Source organism: Kryptolebias marmoratus, linkage group LG7 (assembly GCF_001649575.2).
Source record: "Kryptolebias marmoratus isolate JLee-2015 linkage group LG7, ASM164957v2, whole genome shotgun sequence".
NCBI lineage: Eukaryota > Metazoa > Chordata > Actinopteri > Cyprinodontiformes > Rivulidae > Kryptolebias > Kryptolebias marmoratus.
In genome coordinates this window covers 20782222-20794141 of record NC_051436.1, presented here as the reverse complement: position 1 = coordinate 20794141, position 11920 = coordinate 20782222, and the positions used below count along the sequence as shown (strand labels likewise).

The 11920-nt window shown below is 36.7% G+C and overlaps 1 protein-coding gene across 2 annotated transcripts in view; it reads right to left on the bottom strand.

Moving 5' to 3' along the window:
- Positions 1-4898: 4898 nt before the first annotated feature.
- Positions 4899-11920, bottom strand: part of LOC108248851 (GTPase IMAP family member 7-like) — a 14034-nt gene continuing 7012 nt past the window's right edge. The window contains exons 1-2 of one of the 2 annotated variants that reach the window (XM_017437874.3): positions 9403-10956; positions 4899-7022 (exon numbers count right to left, since the gene is read on the bottom strand). In XM_017437874.3, the coding sequence (XP_017293363.1) occupies positions 6013-7022; positions 9403-9409 (1017 nt within the window). In that variant the 5' untranslated portion in view covers positions 9410-10956 and the 3' untranslated portion in view covers positions 4899-6012. Of the gene's footprint in view, positions 7023-9402; positions 10957-11920 lie in introns of those variants that run through there. The other variant, XM_037976575.1, reaches the window with a different exon arrangement.

Sequence of the window (11920 nt, the reverse complement as noted above, 5' to 3'; positions counted from 1 at the left end):
GTAGACATGTATTGGCTCTGCGGTTATTTCCTCTACCTGGCTCTTCCTGAAAATTGGGCTGGTAGGTGTGCCCCAATCATAGCTACAGAACATTCATATGTTGTTAGCGCTGTAAAGGTAACCAATCAAAACAAACGTGTACCTAGATCAGTCACAGTCCCACATGATTCAGTTTGGGGTTCTAATGTTCCAGAAAATAAAAAGCTGTGGCCTCGAGATCAAAAGGTCATTTTGTCATTGTTTCCATCCTTAGGAGTTGGTAAACTTATGCTTCGTGTTGAGACCTTGAATTACCAATTTGAGTCCTTTGTTGATAATGTGTTAACAGCCTTGGTGGATGTGAAAACTGAATTAACTGCTTTAAGACTTATGACTCTCCAAAACAGAATGGTCCTAGATCAGCTGACAGCTAGATCAGTATGTGTCTGTGCATTGGGTATGCCTCACTCTCCAAACTCGAACGGGAAAAACATAGTAAACACTATTATCTCTCTTAATAAAACTTCCTTTAATTTTTGATTTCTAAAGGTTTGGCCTGTTGGTTAATTACACTTAATGTGATGAGTATGAGACTGGCTATTCATAAAAGATACCAGGTGCAGGTTGTTGTAATTGTTTCAAGCTTTAATGGCTTTCTTTTATTATTGTCAGTAAAGGGGGCATTGCAAAAGTCAAGAAAAAGTTCCCGCATGTCAGTTTCCAGTTTGGCAGGTTGAATTGGAACTTCATGTGATTCAAAGTGAAGCTTTACAAACCTTGATGTTACTATGATAATAATGATAAAGTAAGAAGATGGCAGTTGCTGTTTTTTTTAAGGGTTGGTAAATTAACAGTTATATATTGGTGCATATTCTCAGTCATCTAGGACATGGTATATCCAAAAAAGGTTAAGAACAAAAACAACTGGACTTCTATTCTGTAGCTTAAGACATTTTGCTTCTCAACTGAGGAGCTTTCTTTATTAAACTGTGAAAGCTCCTCGGTTGTGGAGCAAAACATTTTCAGCTGTGCTGTTAAAAAAGAGCAAATAAATGCAAGTTTGAGACACAATATTGGCCATTCCCTAATCTTAAAAGACTGTGATCAGTTTTGGGGACAAAAGATGTGAATCAGAACGTTCCTCATCTGTTAACTTGAGAATGCTGGGTAACTGGTTTTAGTTTTTGTCAGAAGTATTTACTACATTTGTTAGGTTCTATTTTTAACTACCTACAATGAGAAATGTTGTTCATTCATATTAATCCTGATGTGTTTGTGTCGTCAACTAAAAAAAGTAAAAAAAAAAGGCTTATGCACTGGCATAAAGATACTAGAGAAGTTCAGTGTCTTTGAACAACATGTAAGTGGTTTGCTCCAAAGTACTGATTTCCTGGTAAAATTAATATTTTTTTAAAAAACTGTTATTTTGCATGTTCCTTTTTTTTCAGTAAAATCATCCTTGGATTACACATATACACACACACAAAAGCAATTCAATAGAGTAGAATAGAAACTTTATTATCTGTCCCAACTAGTGACTAAAATTCTTCTTTGACAAGGGCTCCATCAACAGGCATTCCCACATAATTACACAAACACCTTAATAAATAGAGATAAAAAAGAAAGAAACAGAAGTGGTTCTCATTTAAAGGAGTTTAAAGTGGATATTGAAAATGGTATGAATGATTTCCAGTGGAACATAATACCTTCTGCCTGATGGTAGCAGCTGGAATAAATGATGAAGGGGATGAGACAGATCCTCTGTGATCAAGGTTGCCTTCCTACTCACAGAGCTGTTTAACAGTCCAAGAGATGTTTGTGGTAATGTGGGGATTTTGCTAGACTGGTTAATAATACTGAACTGTTTAGTTTTGTATTTGACCGTGAGGAAGTTATATCAGGATGAAATGTTGAAAGTGAGGATGGATTCTAATAATGTTTTATAGACCAGAGTTAATATCTATTTCCTAACATTAAAAAATCTCAGAAGGTGGTGCTGTTGCTGTGCCTTTTTATAGAAGGACTCTGTGTGTACATTATAATCCAAGTGTGTGTCCACTTCAGTATTTTAAAGACTCCACCTGCTGACCCTGGATGACATTTGGCTGGAAGAATGATGACCTGTCATCTTAGGCTCTGTTTCCACCGCAGCAGCACAACTGTCTGGTTTTTGAGATATTAAATTCAAGAAAGTTGTCAATAAACATTTTTGTTAAAGTGTTAACTGCATTCTGATACTGGGGTATGCCACCAGGGTCATGTCATCTGCATATTTAAAAAGGGATATCGTTTCAGTGCTACAGGAGATGCTGTTGATGTAAACTGAAAACAACACTGGTGATAAAACACAACCCTGAGGGAGCCCTGTGTTTCAAACCAATTTACCAGATTTAAAACCATTTAAAAGGCCCTACTTACAATGTACATTTTAGAACATCCTCAGACATCAGACAAAATGGCATCAGGTCTTAGAAAAAAACGTCATCAGACTAAAAGTTTCAGAAGAAAGTGCCTCAGAGAGACGCCTTTTCCAGGTGGCGCTGTTGTCAGGATTTAGATTTTTTATCGTTACAAACACAAATAGAAAGCAAACTGATATCAGCAAAATCACAAACAATATTCCACAAAGAAAAACTGTTTGACACAATTTCCATGAGAGTAATGTCTGTTGATAAAACTGAGTTTTACTGGCGATTTAGTGATAGTGAAGTTGCAACTTAGGAAAAATTTTAATACCCATACCATTTTAAATATGTTGTGTGGGATAAAAACCCATAAAGATTCTGGCATCTCCAAACATTTTTTAATCTATTTAGATTAGGTTAGTTTACTGGAACTACTGTTGATGTCTGCCCAACTCTAGAACTGATTACCCAAACCGAAACAGCTGCAAATAAACCTGTAACCGCCACAAGTGAACCTTTAATCCACAGTGTAGCACCCTTCATCTGCTTCTTTAGGATGTTAATTTCAGCTAGTTTTCTGATTTCCTCCTTTGATGTGGTTTTAGATGACAGTCTTATAGGAGCACACGCTGTGATACACCTCATTAACTCTGGCTTTACCTCATCCTCAGAACTGCCTTGGTCAAAGAAACCAGGTGTGTCAATCAAGGTGATGCTTCTTCCATCGATGCATTTGATTTTTGCTTCAGAAACAAAAGTCTCCAAATTATTAAAGTTTTTCACTTTAAACGCGGTCTCTCCAAAAATGGTATTAGCCAGGCTGCTCTTCCCATCACCAATGAGACTATTGGCATTGCCTTGCAGTTCAGATCACTGCCCACAAACTTTATGGTAAATCTATGGGTGAACCAGGTCGGTGAGCTGTACGACCTGCAAATAAGTCAAAAACTGAGAATGAATCACAAAAAAAACATTTTAAATTTCTTTTTGAATTGTCGACCTAGTCGAAAAACACACAGAACAAAATAATACACAGCAGTCTAAATAATTAAGTAATTCCCATTGTTTATTAGGAGGAAATACTTTGAAGAGCCAATTTTAATTTTTTTTTAGCTGGGGCGCGACCATCCCCTCCTAAAATCAACCTCATTCGATATTGGTAGCACTGACAGCTAACCTTTGAAAAAAAAAAAAAAAAAAATAGATATAACAGTCAAGTTAACAGATAATGAGCTAAACTTCGGTGTGGTAAGAGATGGGAGTCAGTCCTAACACATATTCTGAATGCTACAGATTTCAGGATTTTTTTGTTTTACACATTGGCATTATTTGTTAAATTAACCTTGTCTGTCTGTTAGCAAAATATCTTGTGAAGCACTGGAAAGATTTGAAAGAAAATTATCACTGGATGCATGTTTTCTAATTAAAAACTAATTTCAGGTGTATGACAGGGTGATAATGTTCATTATCTTTGTTTTTTTACTTAAGCTCTGTATAAACCTCTGTTACACTAATATGCTTCTATAAATGGTGTTATATGAAAAAGAAAAAGGAAAAACAAACAAACTAAAAAAATGCAACGCATCACCTCAGCCATGATGTAGTTCATCCCCAGAACAGGACGAGGCTGAAAGACCTCCCTGCACTGAGTACAGCTGAACTGTCCCTTCTCCTCCTCCTGGTCCCCGCAGGTCCTGCAGTTCCTGCAGTAACTGTGTCCACAGAAGACGGTGACATGTTCTTTCAGCAGGTCCAAACACACCGAACAACAAAAGTCTCTCTGGTTCAATATAGCGTCACACTTCAGCAGTAATTAAAATACAAAAACAGGCATGACAAGACTTGTAAGATACGTATTTGAAGATTCACTTTAGATAATAATACCTGATTTTTCAGATTGAGGGTATTTAAAAGCTGTACAACAAAAATTACAAGAGATGAGCTGCGGCAGATCACAGATGACTACTTCTCTGAATCGAAACTTGTTTTTTTCTAAGATTAAGACTGAAACTCAGTTTTATAAAAATTGACATAAACAAATAGTCAGTTTAAAATTAATATTTTTATTGCAGAACATAACCACAAATCAGAAAAAAAAAATGAACAAAAAAATGGTGTTGTAATCCTAATCACTAAAGAAAATCATTTTTGGTCAATTAGATATGAATAAAAGGATTTCAGTTTGTCAAAGTAATAACAACTACAGAAAACAATTATAATGATAGGAAAATAATTCCTTCTTTTTTTTTTACATTTCCAGTAGCAATTTATAATAACTACACCTTATTTAGCCTTATTTAAGTCAAGTCAAGTCATGTCAAATTTATTTATAAAGCACTTTTCAGCAACAAAGCAGTTCAAAGTGCTTAACATCATGAAAACACAAAAAAACAGTCATCATAAAAACACACGCAGCAATATAAAAAGCTAAACATATCTAAAATGTGAGCTAAGATAATCTAAATAACATAGATGAGCAAAAGTAACATAAACAGATGAAAAACTAAGCAAGGAAACTAGGATAAAAAGCTAAACTAAACTTATCTAATACAAGTCATACTAAAGACAAAGTGAGGAAAACCAAACTAAGATATGGTAAAAGCTAACATAAACTAAACTAGGATTTAAAAACTTAAGCTGAACAGTTTAGAAATGATATAAGCTAAGATAAACTAAACTAATGGTACCAGAAGGCTAGCTAAGAGTGATTTTGGTCTGATTTCCACAGGTGAAAATTCACCAAAAGACTTAACTAATTATTAGTAACTGCCTTAATTATTAATGCACTGAAGGATAAGTATGTAATCAGTTCAAACATTCTCTAACCATTAATACATGTCTAACACATGTTGTGAAAGTACATTTATATGTCCATTTACATACATATACACAGTAAATAGAATAGTTAGTTCATGAGTTATCAAGCATGAATAAACATTGAGTATGTTGGTTTTGGAAGTAATTAACCTTTATGGGTAAAGCATTAATAAATGAGTTATTTATTGGCTAGTAAGAATGAATAATTCTTCATTAATGATGTTTTAAAAGTTAAATAACCATTTATTAATGATTAAATAAGGCCAAATTAGGTGTAGTTATTATAAAGTGCTCCCAAATTTCTAAATGTAGATGGGTTAGATTAACATAAACCTAATACATTTATTTAAAAACCTATGTAATTAAAATCTGCATTTAAATGATGTGTTTTTATTATGCTATAACCCAAGCAAACAACTCAAATTTCAATAAATCAGTTTTGACTCACATGAATTTGATTTTGAGCCTAATGTTTGTAACATTTGTGTTTGGTGTTTTAATGCTATGATTGGTAGACCAAAGACATAAATAAAGTCCTAAAACAAGATTTTTTTTTAATGTTAAAACAAAACTCAAACAAAATGTTACATTTATAAAAATGAGTGCAAAAAAAGGTAAAAAAAAAAACCCAAAACAACAAGGGATAACTGGCAACAAAACAACATGCTAACTCAACAAACTGACCTGACACAGTGAGACAATGGCTGTTCAGACCAAAAAATGAGATTGAGTAAATACACTGAAACAGAAGAATATTAGTTTGTCTGTGGGTCTTCAGTGCTCTGGGAGTTGTTTTGCTCTTCTCCAATCCCTAATCACCCAACATGGACTGTGCAGGATTGTTCAGAACTGCAGTCTTAGCTTTCTGAAATGCTTCCTCTGCAGTTTTTGCCTCTGCAGCTGCATGAAACCCCATCATACCTCCCTTCAACCCACTGCTTAGAGCTGCATTGAGAACTAAGTGATTTTCTTGGGTTGAAGTACTTGAAGATCCTTGCAAGTTTTTAAGAATTGCTGAAACGCTCTCAACTACACCAAGGAAGGCTCCAAACAATGCACCAGTCGCAGTTCCTACTAACCTCACCATCAACCCATCAAATACGTTGCTTTTAGCCCTGTTTTTAATTTCCCTGGGTGTCATATTTAATGAAGACTGTTGTAGGTTTTCTTCCTCCATCTGTATTTCTCTTTTCACTTCTTCTAGCATCTCATTGGTGTAGCACCTCCCATCATTGGCCTCACTTATCTTGTCTGTAGTCTTCAGTAGCTCTGCAACTTGGAACTGATTGTACCTGTAGGGGTCGTCTCCATTAGCTTTCCAGTATTTATTATCAACAACATGGCACCTGTCTCCACATTTTTTCACCAGGTTGCTCAGGCTCTCATTCAGCCTGACAAATTCCTCAATTTTCATTCCATCAGACAGCTGGTCTCCATGAGTGAAGACGACTGCAGCAAATTTCAGAGCATCTTCAGAGAAATATTGGCATATCTTTTTGATGACATCTTTCTCCTGCTCTGTGAATTTCTCCACTTTAAGCACAATGAGGAAAGCATGAGGTCCAGGGGCACTCTCTGTGATACATCTCACTATCTCGGCCTTAAGCAAAGCCTCAGATCCACATGTGTCAAAAACACTGTGAGTGTCGATGAGAGTGAGGTTTCTTCCATTGACAAGCTTGGTTTCTGCTCGAGACAGACCTGTTTCGGAAATTGGGGAATGGTTTATCTTGAAGACTGTCTCCCCAAATATGGTATTAGCCAAGCTGCTTTTCCCAGATCCAGTTTTCCCCAAGAGGACAATCCTCCTTGAATTAGGCTCTAGAAGACAAGATTGTTACAGGTGAACACTCATTTTAATTGTTCTAATTTATTGTTTTGGGGGGTTTTATTGCATTTGCAACAAGCACTTATTTACTGTACTGAAATCCCGTTAAGTCAAGGACAAAAAAAATGAAATTTTGTTTCATGATTTCATCATACATCAAACAACAAAGCACTACAGAAAAATAAAAGAATCATCAATAAATATGGTTGAAGATGGGTACATAATGAATAAGAAATAATCTAAATAAAAGCAGACACACACACAGTCACATTCAGTAGTCTGTTTTTTACATCCAACATACATGTCCACTTTGACTTTAGTGGACACAGTGCACAGACTTCACACATGTTTTGTGATTTTATTTTTGTGCACAGTTACTTTTAATTACACAGTTCTTGCTCTTTCATTTGTTCACCAGAGTTGAAATTCTGGGGCTATTTAATGTTGGGCTGGGAACGTACTCACTACACAAATATTTAAAGAGACCAAAGAAATTATGCTGAATCAAACTCTAGTAAAGGACACAGGCATTCCATCTATTCATCTATATTTTTTTTCTTTTATTCAGGCCCAGTAGGGAAACCCAGGCATCCCTTTTCTCAGTGACACTTTCCAGCTTCTTACAGGGGATCCCAAGGTGTTCCCAAGCAAGAGAAGATACTTAATCCTTCCAGCAAATCCTGGTTCTTCCCAATGGTCTCCTTTCAGAAGGATGTAGCTGAAATAAATACCTCAAAATAGAGGCAATCAGGAGGCACGTGCCAAGAAAAACCTCCAAAGGGAGGGGTCAAGTAGGCATCCTAATCAGATGCCCAGACCACCTTAACTGACTCATGTCATTGTGGAAGCAAAGGAGTTTTGCTTTAACCTCCCCCGTTTGATGGACCTCCTCACCCTATCTCTAGGGCTGAGTCTAGCCGTTCTAAAGAGGTAGCTGATTTTAGCTGCTTGTATCTACAAGCTTGTTCTTCTATTCATGATCGCTCATGACCATCAGTGAGGACTGCAATGCAAATGGATCAGTAAATTGAGAGCTTTGCCTTTTAGCTCTGCTCCTTCACTACAACAAACCAAAGCAATGCCCACAAACCTATGATGCACCAGTCTGTCAGTTCCTTTCATGAAACATCTTGCCATCACTCATGAATAAGACTTTCATATAACTGAACTTCCCTACTTGATGTAAAGACTCACCTCAAAAGCAGAGAGTCCATTCCACTTTTTTTCCAAATGAGAATGACCTCAGACTGACTCTCATCGCAGCAGCTTCCTACTTAGCTACAAATTGCTCGAAGAACCTCTCACTGGTGAACTCTCTCTGTGCCTTCTTTAAGGAGGGTGCCCCTATTTCCTGCGGTTTTCTTTCATCAGGGTCCTTTAATTGCTGTTGGTCTTACCCACTACCTGAGGACAATTTTCTATGGTAGATCCTACTTTGGTACTCAGTATACACCAAACTCTCTACCATGTTAAGGAAGGAATTTGGTCAAGGGGTTGTAATGTGGAGATATTCAAATTTAACAACCACAACAGGCCATCTTTAGGACACAGTTCAGCTAAAACATTTCTTCAGGATTTTGTCAATATCTGACCTGTTGGAGCCTAATATTGATCATTGCCCTTATTCTCTTCAGATTTCTACATGCTCAACAGCATATATTTCCTCATCTTGTGCCTCTGAATAATACAGCCAGTCATTTTATAAGAATGTCAAACAAACTATATAACTATGCTGTACCTCCATCAGTAGGATATTAGAATCAACCTTATCAAACCAGTTAAATCTATCTACGAATTTCTTTATTAGAACTGTCAGCCATCTAATCAATAAAACAAATCTGCCTTAAAAATTATTTTTAGCATTTAGTTTGACCGTCTCACTGTCAGCTGTTTGCACTACACCCTGGTTGCTATAGCAACAACTTTGACTGTAACACAATGGCTGTGCGTGCAGCATGTTGTATTGTTTCTATTTGGATAAAAATGACTTCCTTGGTGATCTAAAGTCAACATGGTAATAATTAATTAATTAATTAATTTTGCATTGCAGACATACAGTATTTGAATAGAATAGATTTTTGAACAGTTGAAAATACTAAGATTAAAAAAATTGCATTTGGCTTTTGTTTTTTGTTTATTTTCCCTTTTGTACCAAATCCACACCAAACTCTGACTCTAGAATCAAAGTATGTGATTTATGTGTATTGTATTTAGGCATTTTATCTCAGCAGTGCATACTTTATGCAAAAAAGTCAATACTGGCACACATATATTAGTTTTAATTTAGCCATCTTTTTGTTACAGTATGTTTAAAGTTCCAAGTGTAGGTGAAAGTAAAAATGTCATTTAGAGATGAAAGTAAAATCAACTGACCTTCCATGTTGTCAAAGAAACAAGAGATGGGAAAAGGCACATAAACAGGTCTCAGATGTTTGTCAGGAAGAGAACAATCTTGTCTGTGAAGTGTCTTTGTTGGGTGTTTTTTCTGTCAGCTTTCGTTCCCATAGTTTAACTGTGCTTACATTCCCTACCGGTTTGGCTTGTTGGTTGGCCTTGAATTGAACAATAGAAAGATTATGAACCAGCATTCATGTACAAAGCAGGCTGGAGTTTAGTTTTTGTTTACAACTGTAACCATTTCAACAGTAGTTTTAACAGACAGACCGCAGAGTGTTGCTAATTCCTGCTGTCATTATAATTTTATGTTTCTTGATAAGAAAATTTATGGTTGAGAAACAAAATAAATTACTTTAAGGTTGCTGGCTTGAAGTAATTAAGTGATGTCAAGTAATAATAAAGCCTAATAATCTGTAATATTTTTGATAATATTGAATGACAATTGTTAGACTGGTTGGGGTTTGATTACTCACAGCACAGTTCTAAGTATCTGGAGTCAGATACTCAAGGGTTAAAATGAAAGTGTAGGGAGTGGTGTTTTGTTATTTTATTTTACGTTTATGGAAAGGTTTTTACTTTCCTCCACTAGGAGTTATTTTATCTGCAGCAATGAGATCATTCATAACACCTTTACCAATAAAAAGTATGTTAACAACAATAGAATATGTTGTATAAGAGTGGAAGGATGACACATTTTCATTTTGTTTAAGGGTGGAGTAAGATTTCTTTTTGTGAGGGTGAGGAGAATAAAAATAACTTGCTTAGTATGCTCATGTTGGCAACATGAATGTTCTCCTTCAGTCTAGCAATGACTCTAAAGTAAAACTAAAACAATAACTCATTTGTGTTCAAGGTGTGACCAAAAAAAAAGAAAAAAGATTAAGAAACCTTAAAAATTCAAATTAGGATTTGTTTGTTGAAGTGTTTATGAACTTTGTAAGTCGGTAAAAATGACTTCTTGATGCAACAGAAGAATTACTTCAAAGGATAAAGCTGGCATGAAACCAGTCGACCCAACTGGTACAATCAAGAAATCACTTAAAATCAAGCCATTATCCACAAATGGAGAAAACATGAAACAGTAGTGGCCAGCCAACCAAAATGATTCCCAAAGCACATCAACGACTTATCCGGGAGGTCCCAAAGAACCCAGAACAACATCTAAAGCCCTGCAGGCCTCATTTGACTCATTGATCATGATTCAACAATATGAAAGAGAGGAAGGGCAAAAATGGCCTCCATTGTATTAGGTTCTAGTCTTACTTTTTTTTCAATTGTAGACAAAGCACTATAAGACTTTACCACAAGAAAGCTATCACACTTCAATGTGATACAACAGTGTGTCATGTCCAACATCCATGTCCCAGCAACCCCGTCCAAACAGACATGACTGTAGTGTCCTGGATTTTACTAAATTAACTGCAGTCACAGCTGTGTTCAAAACAGAGTTAAGATGTGGTTCAATGTCTTTGGAGGCAAGTTCTTCCCAATGTGGCATACAGTGCTTGTTGACTCTGGTAATAGTAGGTGAAAGTGGAGTTAGATCTCTCAGGAATAGCTAATCCAACAACAGATAGACAACGCTGATTATCATCATCATCATCATCATCATCATCATCAACTTTATTTATGTAAAGCTTTAACACCAGCCACAGCTGAAACATAGTCCTGAACATCAGTAATAAATAAAATAAAAGAAGCATGAAAATAAAGTGGCACGGCTAAACACATGATAATGAATTAATAACTCAATTCCAAAGACAATAAAACAACACAGTTAAACAGATAGAACCAATATCAATAAAAATTAAAGCTGCAAGCAGCATTGGGCGGCCCTCGCAGCTCAGCGCCACTCTGGCCTTGCGACCGCAGAAGCTCTTGCGATCGCGGGAGCTCTTGCGATCGCGGGAGCTCTTGCGATCGCGGGAGCTCTGGCGACTGCTGTCTACGCTCTCGGGCCTTTCCTGCACCGTCCACTAGGTGGCGTTTTCAGCAAATGTCCCAAATTGCCTTCAGTCAGGATCAATACCAGTCCTGTGCCATGCTGTGAACTTTGACCTTCCTACGTCAAACGGTTGAAGAGTTAGAGCACATGGGCTCTCCTGACCTTGACCTTTGACCTTGTGAAGTTTAAGTTAAAAAGGCTGATACTTGACCCATGGGGAGTCTCGTTGTAATGTTTGACCTACCTACTTTGCGCCATTTCGGAGTTACAGTCACCCAAAAATCCTTAGTGGGTGGGGCTTAAGTGTTGTCATAAAACAACCACCCCAATGTGTCTGACAGCACTCACTGATGATGCACAAAAAATCTTGTGCAGATCAGATGAAGGATCAGGGAGATATAACTGTTGGTATAATGTAGAGGGCGCACTGGAGTCAAATTCCAGTATAATCCTATTGGCCTCTTCAGAGGTTAACACAGGTCATTCATGTCCAGTTTGGTGCAAATCGGATAATGCATGTGTGACTTACAGCCAACCGTATGCAAACGG